The 15,841-nt window shown below is 46.0% G+C and overlaps 1 protein-coding gene across 8 annotated transcripts in view; it reads right to left on the bottom strand.

Moving 5' to 3' along the window:
• Positions 1–15,841, bottom strand: part of Slc7a1 (solute carrier family 7 member 1) — a 68,037-nt gene that overhangs the window by 12,841 nt on the left and 39,355 nt on the right. For all 8 annotated transcript variants that reach the window (XM_074043631.1, XM_074043627.1, XM_074043630.1 and 5 more), the window contains 5 exons: positions 9,902–10,288; positions 7,363–7,521; positions 4,903–5,074; positions 1,161–1,282; positions 330–552 (listed from right to left, as the gene is read on the bottom strand). In XM_074043631.1, coding sequence (XP_073899732.1) covers positions 330–552; positions 1,161–1,282; positions 4,903–5,074; positions 7,363–7,521; positions 9,902–10,274 — 1,049 coding nt within the window. In that variant the 5' untranslated portion in view covers positions 10,275–10,288. The remainder of the gene's footprint in view (positions 1–329; positions 553–1,160; positions 1,283–4,902; positions 5,075–7,362; positions 7,522–9,901; positions 10,289–15,841) is intronic.

Raw genomic sequence — 15,841 nt, 5'->3', positions numbered from 1 at the left:
TTACTTAGTATTGTTCATCCCTTCCTGAGCCTAAGTTATTAATTAAACCTTATGACAGTATGTCTATATTGGAGAGAAATGCTTCAGGGTTCAGTTTTACCTGAGGCTTCAGATGTCCTTAGAGGTCTTAGGGTGTCTCTCCCCGTGGAGACGACTGTATCAACAACAAACAACTCTTGGGGTGATGAATAGCAATACAGGATGGAATATGATTTAAGTTCAAGGGAAGAGGAACATTAGCAGCTAATCTGTGTGTCTGGCTTCCTGCCCTTTGTCCTTCCTAGCAGCACCCGGCTCCCAGGAGGGCCCCGCAGGATGCTTTCGCTCACCTGGCGGACAGGGCGCAGAGGGAGCCGACAGCCACTGCATACTTAGCGCCTTCCCAGCCCACGTGCTTGAAGGCGTCCGGCAGTGGGCTACCTGGGTCCAGGCAGAAGTAGGGCATCATGAGTGTGAGGGCAGCAGACACCCCAAAGTAGGCGACGAAGCAAATCAGGAGGGATGCGACAATGCCCACAGGGATGGCCTTCTGGGGGTTCTTAACTTCTTCACCTAGAAGCAGCAGGGAGTCAGTCGCAGAGGGTAAAATGGCAGTAGCGTCTCAGTGCCAAGGACCCCACAGAACACCAAGAGTGACCACCCCATAGCACTCAGCCTACAGGAACTGAGATTTTCTGGGCTTGCTACGACAGAGGGGTAGGTAGCCCTCAGTTACACACACCAGATGGCCACAGCCCTGGATGGTATTCTCAGCCTTTGTATAGTGAGTCATCTAAAGGAGAAGCCTGTTTCCTTTGGCACTGAAATTTGGGAACCCCGAGGGAGCTTGGTCTCATTCAATCTACCAGGATGACAGTATTTTTAATGGTCTCATTTCTCCTAATGATGCAGATATGAAATCAGGCCACAACCATGCTGTCATTGTCCCACTTCAACAGCAAAGCCCTTAGTTACATTCATGATACAGTTTCCTGTTAGGCACTGGTCCTCGGGGAAGTGATAAAGGGGATAAGGGGAAGATTAGCAGGAAGCAACAGGTCTGCACGTTCCTCATGCGTGCAAGAGTAGCATCTGTAACGTGCCAACAGGGAGGGCAATGCTGGCTGTGGGAACACAGAGCCCCGGGGGGAGCAGAGGCCTGGGATGGGCAGACAGGCTACCTGTGGTGGCGATGCAGTCAAAGCCCACGAAAGCATAGAAGCAGGTTGCTGCCCCGGACAGGACGCCAGAGAACTCAAAGGGCATGAATCCCCCAACACCAAACATCCCCTCTTTGGTGTCACTAGAAAGAAGAGCCATAATCAAAAATTAGAACATGTGTTGGGTAGTCCTATCTAGGAAGCAGCATTTATTTCTTGAAGACAGCAATATGAAACCCTGCACCACGGTTGGTCCTGCACCCTCTTCCCCAGGACCTCAGGGAAAGACAGGAGACCACTATCCACCTAACTGTCCTTGCCCCAGGCCCTGTATTTATCAGCAACTCAAGTCTCAGAACAGACATTCCTGAAGGAACCAAAGTTAAAAAGTGAATTGTTTTATTCAGTCACAGCATTCCTCCAGTGCCTATGTGCGTAAGGTTAAGAGCTGATGAAATGGCTGAGAATAAAAATAAACAGGTGTCATCAGTGGCTTGCTTTATTTAAACAGCCGTGAGGAGGAGCAGCCAGGAGGCAGCTGCCATGTCCAGGGAGCGGGTAGTGCAGGACCCTGAAGAATCATTAAACCCCAGGGAGGGACAGGACTCACAGCAGGGGGCTGCACTGGAATGCACCTTTGTCATGACCTGCAGCCAGGGGACAATGAATATCCAGTGGTGTGGAGGGTGGCAGAAAGGCATCCCATGGCCTCCTTAAGACTGTAACAAGAGACCACCCAGCCCCCAAGGCAGATGGAATGAGGAACAGGTGACTCCCAGAGCAGCAGTACACTCATCCCACCAACTGAGACACCTGCCGTGCCTTCCCTCAAACCCCCCTCAACCCTGCCTGACATTGGTGAGACCAGGTGCTGGCCTGGTCACTACACTGTCATGAACTGACACAGGGAGACCAGGGTGCCTGTGAGCAGCAGGAGAAGTGCAGAGAAATTCAGAACGCACATCAGGGAACAAAATGCACATATTTGCATTTTGTAGTATTAATTTTGTAGTAGTAACAAAAGATTATACACCAGAGGGTGGGAGAATGAAGAGAATGAAGACGAAGAAACAGGAACAAGATTGTGCAATGGAAAACTGTTTTTATAATATTATGGCAAAATAACTACTCAAAAGAACTACTGCCAGGCATAACGGCTCATGCCTATAATCCTGCCACTCTGTAGGCTGAGACAAGTGGATCTAGAGTTCTAGGCCAGCCTGGGCTAAACAAAAAATAAAATAAAATAAATACTAAGTTCAACTTTTAAGTTTGGTCATTACTGATCCCAGAGGCAGGATATCAACATAAAATAACCACAGATCTTCAAATCAAAGCATTTAGAAGTACTTTTGAAAGGCCCTTCATATATAATCAATAACTAAGCTGGCACATGCATGCACGGGACAGGAGGTCCACTTGGTACCTGGCGGCTTTGCCCACAGAGGAAAAGGGATGCACTCAAGACCGTCACCTGGCAATGCTGGCTCCTGGCAAAGCGAGACCCCTCTGGCCTCAGCGTAGTGCTCCGTCCTACACTGCATCCCACTCAACTGCCACTGACAAGTTAGGAGGGTCAAAAACCAGCAAGGTGTGTCTTCCACATGTGGCCTTTCCCCACTGCATCAGTGGTACGCATCCTGTATAAGGTTTCCAACCTCAAAATGTCCACCTGACATAAACTATTGATTGTCCCCTATGGCCACTCAGAACCAACCACTCACTTCTCACTCTCTTGGATGCAGGTTGCAGCCATGTGGCTTCCTTCTGATCAGATGTGACGTGTGCATCACCTGAGAAAAGAGCCAGGGATAAGGGGAAGGGAGAGTCCATCTAATCTTCCCTTTTTCTTCCCATAGCTACAGCAAGACAACAGGCCCTAGGGTGGCCTTGAGAACACAGGGGTGGACAAAGCCCTGAGACAGAAGGACTGAATTCCTGGCCTGGGAATGGATATGCTGAACTGACCACATCCATATATTGACTGAAGACAGCAGACCTTCAGTTCATGGAACCAATGTTGTCTTTGTGTTTCCATCCTAACTGACAGACAGAATCTTCTTGACAGGCTTGCACATGGCATAGATGTTACTCTCACTTCTCCAGGATGCTGGATAAGGCCAGACGCCGTAGGTACCCTCTGCCCCATACTCTTCTAGAAAAGCTGGAGCATGCTTGCACCCACAACCCAGCAACTGGCCAGGCAGAAAATAACAAAGGATGTTATCAGGGCTGAGAGAACAAGATGGAAGATGTCTGGGACCCTTCCATCCCAGCTTGTCAACCACCCCAAGCTGCTCTGTGCAGGACCAGAGATCACTGGAAAGCCACTGTGTCTTAGGAAAGTCTCTATAGTCCACCAATTTAACCTTTTGCCTTAATGGAAACAGAATTACAGACAAAGCTGAACTTCTATTTTCAACCCTGGGTCACTACAACTCACCTGAAAACCTGACAAGGAAAATAAGTTTAATTGCGTGGCTTTGTTTCCAAGATAATTTGGAGTTTGTTGGGGAAGGCCCCCTGAGCAGCCTGAGAAAGCACAGAATGGAAGCTGGCCTGTTACCCACCTCCAGCTCTGGGTGTCCTGGAGCAGAAATGTCAGAATGATAAGTCCATTATGTTTTAGGGCTGAGATAGCCCAAGTCACATGTAGGAGAAAGATCCCTTTGATAAAGAGATAGTCCACATATTTCTTATTCCCTCTATGTTACTAATGTCATAGGGAGGCTTTTTTTTTTTTTTTTTTTTTTTTTGGTAGCACTGGGGTTTGAAATCAGGGCCTCACGCTTATTAGGCAGGTACTCTTATCACTTGAGCCACTCCGCCAGCCCAAATTGACTTTATTTTTTTGGCCATACTGGGATTGAACTCAGGACCTCACACTTGCTAGGCTTGCTAGGCAGGCTCTTCATCACTTGAACCACTCCACCAGCGAGGTTAGACTGGGTCTCTCTTTTTTTGTTTTTTGGCAGTACTATGGTTTGAATTCAGGCCCTCATACTTGCTAGGCAGGTGCTCTTATCACTTAAGTCACCCCGCCAGCTCTTTTCTGTGATCAGTTTTTTCGCGATAGGGTCTCTCGAATTATTTGCCCAGGGTTGGCTTAGAACCGTGATCCTTCTGATCTGTGCCTCCTGAATAGCTAGGATTTCAGGCATGAGCCACCAGTGCCTGGAATACGAAGGCATTTTAAAATAAGTTGCATCATCAAGTTACTACAAAGAAAATCTTTCGAATGTAAAATTCAGAGTTTGGTCATGTAACTGAGCATGAAGGAAAAGAGATGACTTAAGGAGTCTGACTTGAAGTTGGAATGATGGTTTTGCTTTCCTGGACCCCTTCCTTCTCATGCAACATTCTGTCCAATTCAGAGAACTGGACCTTAACACCAACTCCAAACATAAAACACCTTCGCTGGGTGTGGTAGTGTACACCTGTAATGCCAGCATTCAGAGACAGAACCAGGAGGATCACAAGTTTGAGACCTGGGCTACATAGCAAGTCCCAGGCCAATTTGGACTACACAGCAAGACCCTGTCTCAGAAAACAAAGTGAAACGATAAAAAAAACACACTTCCATCCTCAGCTACTTCATTGCAGAAACAAAGTAAAACAAAACAATTTAACAAAATAAATGCAAATTATGCATTTTTTAAAGGCACGTTATTCTCGTCAATTACATCTCCCAACACGCATATATGGTGTTCAATGCCAAATATGGAGATTTGTCACATGCCAAGAGAGAGAAGAAACAACTCACTTATTCCCACAGATGGGGTTGGATGTGTTCCAGGAATCCTCCATGAGCTGCCAGTTTTTAATAGATCCTTTCACAAATCCTGACACCATTATGAAGCCCAGGACCAGAACATTGATGCAGGTGAAGATTTTGTTGACCATGGCTGACTCTTTCACACCAAGAGTCAAAAGTCCTGAAACAGGCCACAAACAGAAAACTTTGCCTAAGAGCATTAACCATACAACTGGTAAGTCCTTTCAGGGAGGAGCATGGGGACAGAGATAGGGAGACAACAAAAGAAAACAAAAGGCATTGAATATCCAAAGAACTCTGTGAGCCTCTGGGAATGGGGAATTGGGGAATTAACTATCTTTCTAGGAGTAAGGACCTAAATAACAAGCCTATGGGGAGCATCAAAAGCTGGCATTCGGGATCCCCCTCAGGACTTGTTGACGAAACCCACAGGGCACCAAAGGGCCGCAGAGGCCTGGAACACTAGTCACCTCTCATGAAGAGCAAGGCTCTGGCAGCAGATGCACAGAGCCTCGACTGGCACACCAAGCTGCTCCCTGTCTGGGAAACAATCTTCTGAAGCTGAATTTATTTTCTCCAAGAAGTTGCTTGGCTCGGTTTTTTGGTAGTATGGGAGTTTTTCAGATGAGGGAATTATTCAGATTTACTTGGGATGTTAGTCATGTTGGCAATAACAACTATTTGTGGTTTTGGAACATATGGTTCCTCCCTAGACTCAACGCATATAAAATAATGTGTAAGCTAGACAAAATAAAACAACAACAACAAAATAACCAACCAAGTAACAAATGGGCACAGAAGCCCGGGATAGCACCATCTTAAAGCTTAATGCCAGGGACCGCCTTATGGTGTTTGCGCCATTTCCGTGGAGCTATTGTTTGGATCCTAAGTGTCCTCCAATGTCCATGTGGGAATCCTCCCGGGGTGGCATGATCAGGAGGTAGGACGTAGTGGGAGAGTTAGGTCGCTCGGAGTGTGCCCTTGAAGGGATTGTGGGACTTCAGCTTCTTCCTCTCTCTCTCGCTCTCACTTTCTAGCCAGGAGGTGAGCAGTTTTGCTCCTATCTACTGCCTTGCCAAAGGCCAAAGAAACAGGACAAACCAACCATGGACCGGATCCTCTAAAACTGAGCCAAAATAAACCTTTTCTCTTTACAAGATGATTGTCTCAAGTGTTTGTTATAGCAATGGAAAGCTGACTAACATACCTGGCTATACTCTGTAATTGGCATGAAAAGGGCCCAGCACCACTGGACCACCACTGATTTGACACTACTGCCCTGCCATGGACGTCTTTTCTGTATCTTAGTATAAAACCTGCTGTACAGATTAGAATAAACTCTGAAACACTGATGTTAGAAGAGAACTGAATAATTAATCACAGGGGAAGACGTCATCATGTGCTAACATATTTTTTCTTTGTGTGCCTCCCTCTCATGTCCATGAAAATGAAAACCTCACTCTAGTAAGGCAAGCTTATTTTCTGATATGTGTTTCTGCCAACTAGACCAGAAATACTGCTGAGACTGACCTGTGTGAGATTATTTCAATTACACAGTGTGTAAAATCAGGCATGTTGTTTTAAAAATTTGTCAAAGATTTTCTAATCTCAGATGAGAATTTATCTGTATTTCAGCTCCATGTGTATCTAAATGTTCCAGAGGAAACATTCATCCTAGTAGCTGGGACATGGACAAATGTCAATAAAAAGGAGTGGCCACTGGCTATGGAATTTAAAATTTCTGCAACCACAACTTATTTATTAAAAGGGTGGTTTGGGTGTTTGGTGTGAAACCACCAGAGACATATTTACACATCCAGGTACTTATCAGCTTTCCAGACGGAGATCACCCCTCCACTTTCCTGTGGACAAATGACCACTTTCCTTTCCAAATGGCTATGTACTGAGTCAAAAAGATTTCTATTTGTAAATCACTGTACAAAGAGCGTTCAGTCTAACAAAATCTCACTCCATAAATAGATACATTCATCACCTACAACTCGCTTTTAATTAAATGGCACAGAACTCGGCAGCTATTAAACAGGCCAACCCTGGGTGGACCTGTAAGAAGCCATTAGGGCAGGGACAAATGAACGAAGTTGTCTGTGCATTACAAAAACAAACTGAGGAAATGGAGGAGGGATTAAAGATACAAAGGGGAATAAAAGGAAAGGGGCTGGGGACATAGCTCAGTGGTAGAGCACTGGCCTGGCAGGGTGAGGCCCTGGGCACTATCCCAGCACAGCAAACGAAAGAGAGAGAGAGAGAGAGAGAGAAGAAGGAAGAAGAGGAGGAGAAGGAGGAGGAAGAAAGATGAAACAAAATTAACTAGAGCCTGTCATGGAATCTTGACCCACTGCTCCAACCGGACCCCCATAACCACAAGTTCTGAAAACAGTGGTTACCCTTACCAACTGAGAGGAATTCTGACAACAGGCGCAGCTTTACCTGTTAGGATGAGGATTATAATCACCGCAAATATGTCTGGATTCTCAGCCAGAATGCCAGAAGTATTCAGTGCCATGTGTTTCCGTGAGAAGTCCCCAATGGGTTTGCCTATGAGCTCGTCAAAGGTCGCACTCCAGGCTCTCGCCACGCTTGACGTACCTGCCACAAGACACAGGACAGCGATGGGAGGAAACAGTTAACAAAATGCTCGTCATCAAGCTTCACGTTTACGGCATCCACGCAGGCATCACGAAGAGCATCGGCAGCCAGACCTCAGTATGTGCTAAGCCAGAAGGGAGGAAGTTAGCGTAGGGAGTGACGAGTGAGAGAAGGCTTCTAAGACAACTTTACAATGGTGCAAAAGGAATGTCACTCAACAGAAACTGTTATTTTGAATTTTGAATGTGGATCTTTTCTGGAGCTAGCAATATTCGGCATGCTCCTCTGTTGTGATGGCCCAGCAGTGGCAGTGATGACAGCTCTCATGAGGGGAAATGAGAACTGCTGCTGAGCTAGGGGCCATTTCTAGGTTACGTGGATTACCTCTGCTTTCTGCTTCTGGTATTTTCCTTCCTCCTTCCCTCCCTCTCTTCTTTCCTTGGTTGTTTGTGACAGGGTCTTTCTATGTAGCCTGTGCTGGACTGGCAGTCATGACCCTCCTGTCTCAGTTTCCCAAATGCCAGGGTTACAGATGTGTGTCACCATGCCTGGGGTTGGTGTTTTCATCTTGTGAGAAGAGTGAGTGTGAGTGTGAGTGTGAGTGTGAGTGTGTGTGTGTGTGTGTGTGTTTGAAACAGTATACATACACATATCTTCGTATAAACATGTTATGAAAACAGTGGTTACCCTTACCAACTGAGAGGCATTCTGACAACATTTATTCAATTCCATCTATTTAATTTCATTAAAAAAAAATAAATACTGGCAACAACTTGAGAAACTGAATTCACAAAGCACTCCTAGGGGGGGCAGGCAGTCTAAAGATACATTGTTTAAGCAGACTCTTTTCCAGGGACCCCTGGCAGCAGGGCTGATGGTACCCATACCGCAAGAACCCCTCTCTAGGGAGATCCACAAAAAAGCTGTACCCCACTTCAGGGGCATGGCTTCCATTCAACCCAGATGGCAGTCACTCTGCCACTGTGGGTTTAAACTTAGCAACTGCACCTGACCTAGAGCCATGGTGCTCCCACAGCCAAGTCCCACCTCTTCATCTCCATGAACCACAACCCATGCCCCAGCCACAAGGAATACAAACAGGCTACACTCCTAAGGACAACAACAATGGTTGGCTTTTCTATCTCTCTTTCCTTCAATTTTGAAAAGAGTCACTGCTTTTCCAGTGGTGTTTCTCAGAAAACATCACTGAAATGTCAATCTCCACACACATCATTTTCCTTTACTTTTGGAGGGCCTTCCCATGGTCTGAGTTATTCACAGAATTTTGCCAGAGCTGTACAGGGATTCAATTTCATTATTTGGTCTCATACTAAATATTTTTCTAACAACTCAAAACTTGAACTGCATTTCTTCATCCTAAATAGTAACTGATTAATTAATAATTAATAATTAATAATCAGTTAATAGTAACTGATTATTAGGCCACAACCTAATAAAAAAAAAAAATGGTCTGTCTCCTCAAAGTGGCCAGCTCATTGCAAGCAGGCTTCCAAACTTGATTCCAGTGGATGCTAGGCATGCCCCCCCCACCTTTCTTCCCAGCCCACCCCTTTCCCATTTCTGAATCATGGCTTTAAAAAAAGTACTTAGGAGAGGGTGCTGGAAAAACTCTTCCCTAGCAGCTAAGCCTGAGAACACATACATAAGCCTTACACAAGCAAACAGCACCAGCAAAGACTATTATTTGTTGGTCTGGAAGCAGCAAACACTTCATGCCCAATGTCTTGTTTTATGCCTGGGTAAATCGTCTGGATGCATAATGGTCCATTTAAAATAGTACACCCCCACTGTGAGACTTCAGCACGTGACAGTCATTTGGTTACAAGTTTTGATGTTGTACTAGGAAAAAAAAAACCATTATGAATTTTATCTTAGAACTTATTAGAGTAAGCTCTATTGGCTCTCAGATGTTGCAGCTACTGGAAAGAAAAAAGAGGTGCCCTTCTAACAGCCTGAGCACTGGTCTGGTGGGGTGACAGTGGCATCTCCACAGGGATGAGCCTCAAGGACCATGAGGATCCCTGCAGGTAGGTAGCAGGGAGCAGGCAGAGGTTTCTCCATGGGAGCAGACACAGAAGTGAGCTGAGACCCACGGGCTCCACTTTCCACTTCTCACAGTTTTCTGACAATATTCAGTAAGTTGAATGTTTAGTGGCCTGCATTTCTACTACTATGGCACAGCCATTTGCAGACTTTGCTTATTCTTACATTCCGGTGCTAGATTCTTTTATGTCAACCTCAGGTGTGATCACAAGACCTCCCACTCTGTCTCGGAGGGAGCACAGTGGGTCATCTGTCCACCCCAAACAGGAGGAAGTGAGGGCGTGGGCTGTCGGCCTGTTAGGACCCTGGGACGTACCAATAATGTAGGAGAGGATCAAGTTCCAGCCTGTGATGAAGGCCCAGAGTTCCCCAACGGTCACGTAGCTATAGAGGTAGGCCGAGCCTGTCTTGGGGACTCGAGCACCAAATTCGCCATAACACAGGCCAGCCAGCACGGAGGCCAGTGCAGCAATCAGGAAGGAGATAACAATGGCAGGACCGGCATTGTCACGGGCCACAGCACCAGCCAAGACATAGACACCAGCGCCCAAAGTGCTGCCCACACCCAGGGCCACCAGGTCAAATGTGTTCAGACAGCGGGACAGCCTGCTGCTTTCTTCCCGGCTGCAGTCCACCACCTTCCGCCGCAGCATCTGGTGACCAAGGCCGAGAAGGACTTTGCACCCCATTGTGCTCTGCAAATCTGTCAGAAAAGAAAAAGAACAAAGGTGTTTCATCACACCACGTGCCTCTTATACTAACCTCTTCTTATTGCACCATCAAAACACAGTGACAGCGACGGGGTCCTTATGTTTGAGTTATTAACATTCTACTGGCAGCTGTCAGAACCCATGGCCTTCCCCAGTCTTGGGCTCCCTAGCATGTACAAAAGTCTCCCAGAAGGCTAGTACACCCAGCTGCCTTACTCCCTGGTCTCTGAGCCTCCATTTTCATTTCAGTTCTTAGCTGAGAAACTTCTATGGACAGAATTGATGGTAGCAAGGGAAACACAAAGTAATGACACTGTTCCTACCCTGGGTAATCGCATAACTTACCAGGAAAAACAAGATGTTATTTCAAGTATGTGACAGAAGACAAACCACGTAATTACTACAACTCAGGGGCCTAGAATAGCAATGATGATGCATTCTGATCTTTTCAGGATCCTCTAAGGGCAAGGACCAAGTTGTTTCCACTTTTAAGTTAGCACAGAGTTGGCTCTAAGGCAGAAAAATGCTGAATTATTTCAAGTGAGGGCATTTCATAACTGGCACAATTCCAAGAAGCCCTTCTTCTAAGCCAGTGTGGGTGCCATGCTTTGTGTGACACTCTCCTGAGAACTCAGAGAGAGCAGAGACAGGTCACTCGCACCCTCTTCCACCGTCACATGGAACACAGCCCATGAGGGCTTCAGGACGCCAAGCACATAGGGGACCTCTGACCCAGGGCAGCTTTCAATTGCTCTCCTATGACACACAGCTCACCTGCTCAGGTGCAAAGTGGAGCTTCCCTCCCGGCTTCTGGAGGGTGGTGGGCTCTGCAGAGTGACCTCCTCCCAGGGCACAGTGTGGAAAGGTGGGCAGTAGAGAATCCCAACAAACACAGCCTCAGCTAGGCAGTCATGGTCTACATCAAAAATGTGAAGCCTCGTTGTCTATGTGATATGACAAGAGGGGCACTAGACTTGTGTGATCTTTCTTCCTGAAACTACGACCCTAGTCTAGTCATGGGGAAACAACCAGAAAAATCATAGCTGAAAGACAGTCTACAAAATACCTGACCAGTAAAGCCCGAGAACCCGTCATAGCCAAGAGGACACTCAAGAGGTGTGAGGACTAATGCAATGTGGGATCCTGAAAGTATTAACTTTAGTTAATAATAACACATGAACATTGGTTCATACATTGTAACTAATGCAACACACCAATGTAAGAAACTGGGTGTGTGATATTTGGGAACTCTGTACTATCTTCATCATTTTCCTATAAATCTAAAACTATTCTCAATACAGAGTTTATTTAAACAACAACAACCCAGTATGTGCAAAGATAAGTGACTTTTGGCAACTAAGGTAAAAAAAAGAAACAAAAAAAAAAACCCCACATATTTTTCACTTTTGTTGCCCAGGCTGGCATGGAACTCACAATCTTCCTTCCTGCCATAACCTCCTACTACACCTAGGATCACAGGTGTGTGGTACCACACCACCACACTTGACTGCTATCAATTGATATTTTACAATGAAGTCACTGGAAAACCAAATAATCCCAATGGAGACCACAGGGCTAAAGAAATACTCAGGCTCAGGTCTGTTTTGGTGATGTCACGGGCAAACTTCAGGTCACCGGGAGTGGTTCTTCCTGTATTTTATCTGACGGTTCCAGAAGAGAAAAATTTCAAGACCTGTCCAATTTTTAGCTAGTCTGGGGAATCCCCATTTCACAGATGAGGAAAAGTAACTGAGAGAGCCTAGCGTCAAGTAAGGTTACAGAGCTCTGAAGGAGCAGGTGGCCCAACAGCTAATCTGGGGTCCTGGTGGCCCTGCGGGTGGGAAGGAAATGATATCTCCTGCAGCAAGGTGGGGAGGAAACAGGAGGAAATGAGGCATGAGTGCTGTTTGTGGAACAGGAGCAGAGTGGGGAAATCACAGTCTGAGGACCCAAAAAAAGAACAAGCAGAGAAAAGAATGGCTTCCCAGTGTCTTCAGCAACTCATGGACATTTCTCTAAGGGCTCAAGGCAGGAACAGATTCTGAGGTGTTTGAGCACGGCACACAGAAAGTCCTGGGAGAAGCACACTTCACAAAAAGCAAGACAAGACTCTGAGTGCAGGAGGTTTCCCACAGAAGGTTCTGGAAGGCTCTAGCATTCTCCAAGTCTTCCTTTATTTTTCCTTTTACACAGGACTCAACCTGATTTGCTCAAGTCAAATTCTAAGTCACAACCAATTGATTAGTTAACAGTTGCTTGGATACTAAGTTCTTTGACAGGGAAATTGTAACACTGCAACACCACCCTTGGCAGAAAAGGCTGTGCTAGAGACATGCAAAAATTGTTGTAGGCAAGTGTAGTTCAGTGGTAGGGCACTTGCCTAGCATACGCGAAATACTGGATTCATTCCCCAGTGCCAAGAAAGGAAAATTTTAAAAGTAAAGTAGTTGTCAAGATCACTTTTTGTGGCAAGGGGGAATTTTGAGCAGATGGGCATAAAGGGAAGTAGGGTGTGAGAGCTTCACATTGCACTACTGTGAATTAGGGTGGTGAATGTGCCTGCTGGATTGACCAAGGGGCAGTGTCTGCCTGCTCCCTCCTCTCCCACCTGTTGTTTCTCTCTTCAAAATGTTAAAAGCCAAGTGCAAGGTAAAGACACCACCACTCAATATCACTGGCTTTCCTAAGCTTCATAGAAGCCTCCTGAGCAGAAAGTGGGCGGGAGGAAGTCGCTCTGCCTCCCTCTGTCCTGGGCTCTCGGGAGGCCTGACCACAGCTCATGCTCTTTTCTGGAAAGAAGCTGTGGTCAGAGCTGTGACCAAAAGCTGCCAAGACCAGCCAAATGGGGACTCTTGGCAAGAGGAACACAGAGCCCAGCCACATACCAGAAACAGATTTCTGAATGTCCCTAGAACAGAATGCAAATCCAAGGTCCTCATATTAGTACAACATGGCCCAGTTGGCCACTCAGAGCCTATGTGCACACACATACATACCTGTGTCACCATGAGCATGACAGCCCCCACCAGGAACAACCCACTCCCAGAACCAACTCACTTGTTGAGGGACTTCAGTACCACATTCGAAGTAAGGGAGACAGGTTATTAAACACCATAAATTTGGATACAGACACTGTTTTCAGCATAGCGTGAAAAGGGAGTGCTTTGGTGAGCCAAGTGTAGCCATGGGGATACAGCTCATTTCTCCTGAATAGACGCCTGTGGTTCACTATCTTTAGGTTCTCGGTGCTTGGCAAGTGGTCTGTGTATCACTGGGAGGGGCAGCAGGAACACTGACAGCAGACTAACTTCCTGTTACCTCACCATGAGTGCTTTGTACACATTGCTTGCTACTGAGAAGAGTGAACTCAACTCCTTAGGAAGGCACCAGAACAAAAAGGCAACCAGGTGCTGGTAGAGGTGCAGAGCAGGTAACGAGGTAAACATAAATGTCTCAAGTTGATGCTCATTTCTACCTCCCAGGGTGGGAGAAATGAAACACTAACATACCACACCCAGGCTTTATTTTAGGAAATATGCTTTGTGTCCTTTGAGGTACTGTGAAAGCCGTTCTCCCAAGGCAGTCCCTTATCAGCGGTTCGTGTACAATAAAGCCATTCTTCTGCACACCTGTACTCTAGAGCTGGTTGGTCAACCAACAGGGAGGCAAAACATGATTCTCTGCACAAAACCAATCTAACCATTCTGATCCCAGCAATGGCAGGCTTCCTGCTGTTGGGATTCACATAAGAAGTTGCCAGGAATGCTTGAGAACATGATGTACAAATTAGGTTACTTTTTCTCATCATAAATGACACTTGTTTGAGGTTTTGACAATAGCCTGCAACACAAGAGTCGGAGCTCCATCAGTTATTATTACAGAACACTTGCCTTAGGTGGTACCTTCCAAGAAAAATAAGGAAAAGCTGTGCAGTCCCACAGAAATTGACTCCATATTTTATTCTACTGATCATATAAAAACAGGAGTAAAATGATCCAATGAGTCAGCATTTCAGAGAAACTTTCTTGGGCTCTATTTTAAAATTTTCTGATAAAGGTAGATGAGGATGAATGGTGTGGCTTTTTCAGTCTCAAATTTAAGCATTAATTCCATCCCTGAAAGTCCATCTTGATGGCTTGAAGAAGGGAGGAAAGAGTCAGAAGCAGGCCATTAGACTATATTCCTAAATGCTATCCTTTGAAATCTTTCCTAGGTCTTCAGAATGGCCTAGGCCCCTAACAAGCAGCTCCCACCAGGCACCTGGTGGGAACCTTCTAGAGTAAAAGTATCATTTGAATGGGAAAAAAGCTTCAGTCAACATTTGTACCAGGCTAAGGAAACTGCGTCTTTGCTAGGATGGTGGCTTTCTGGGATACCACAAATAGGTGGGCAGTCCTGGGAGTTAGCATCCCCAAAGCAAGAGCAGCCACCAACCACAGAGCCGGAACATAGCTGGTGTAAGGACAATTGGCCCTGGGGCACCTGTGGACACTGATGTAAGGGCATGTGCAGCCTTAACAAGGAGGGGACAGGGTGCTGAGGACCAAGTGACCTGAGGTCCTCAGGTCACCAGAGGTGGTAGGAGGGAGGGCACCTAAAAAGCATTCTAGGATGCTGGTCACTGTGGGGAAGGAGGAGACTCAAAGACATGATGAGGGAAAAACTGTGTTGCACGAAGTGATCTCAAAGCACTTCCCCCAGATGTTAGGAGGCCCAGATGTAAGAACTTAACAACAGCAACAAAAAAAATCAGGGATCGAGTGGGACTGGTAAACAAGAATGGAAACCCTAGAAGTAGGAAGCCATAGTGTTGTAAGAAAAGGGATGAACACAGAACTGAACAAGGTCCCAGGAAGGAACAATCAAGGTCACTCACTAGGCAGAAATTGACAAAAGGAAGAGGGAACAGTGACAGTGGTCAGTGCCTGAGACTATCAAAGAACACATAAAATCCAATCCAAGGGGATTCACTTAAGCTCTCTGGTGAATTTCAGTATTTACAAGGCATCAGGCTCTTTACACAGAAGGTCTGGAGAGAGTAAGACAAAGCATAAGGATTGGGAGCCACCGCCAACATGGGGAGCAGGCATCAGACAGGAGAACAAAGGCCAGCAACTCACCATGTACCACAGTGAAAGCTTTGCTCCCAAAGACCCAATTCACACACAATGCACATGAGATGTCAGTTGATAAAGAACAGTGTGAAAAAGAACAGGGGAAAATGGGCAACAGACTCACAAATACTGAATAAAGCATAATTAAAATCATTCTAGGTGTCAGTAAGTGGAAAAATAGGGGAGAAACCCTTCCTCTCCAACACCAGGGAAAATTATGAATAAAATATGATGAAATAATGCAGCCATTAAAAAGGAACACCAGCTGGGCATGGAAGCACATGCCTGTAACTCCAGCACTTAGGAAGCTGAAGCAGAAGGATCTCCAGTGCTAGGATTGCCTGGGCTGCATAGCAAGACCCTATTATCAAAAAAAGAAAGAAAGAAAAAAAAAAGACAACAACAAAAGCAAAAAAGGAAGGAAAGAGGGAG

This window comes from Castor canadensis, chromosome 10 (assembly GCF_047511655.1).
Source record: "Castor canadensis chromosome 10, mCasCan1.hap1v2, whole genome shotgun sequence".
NCBI lineage: Eukaryota > Metazoa > Chordata > Mammalia > Rodentia > Castoridae > Castor > Castor canadensis.
This window is presented reverse-complemented; position numbering and strand designations above follow the sequence as displayed.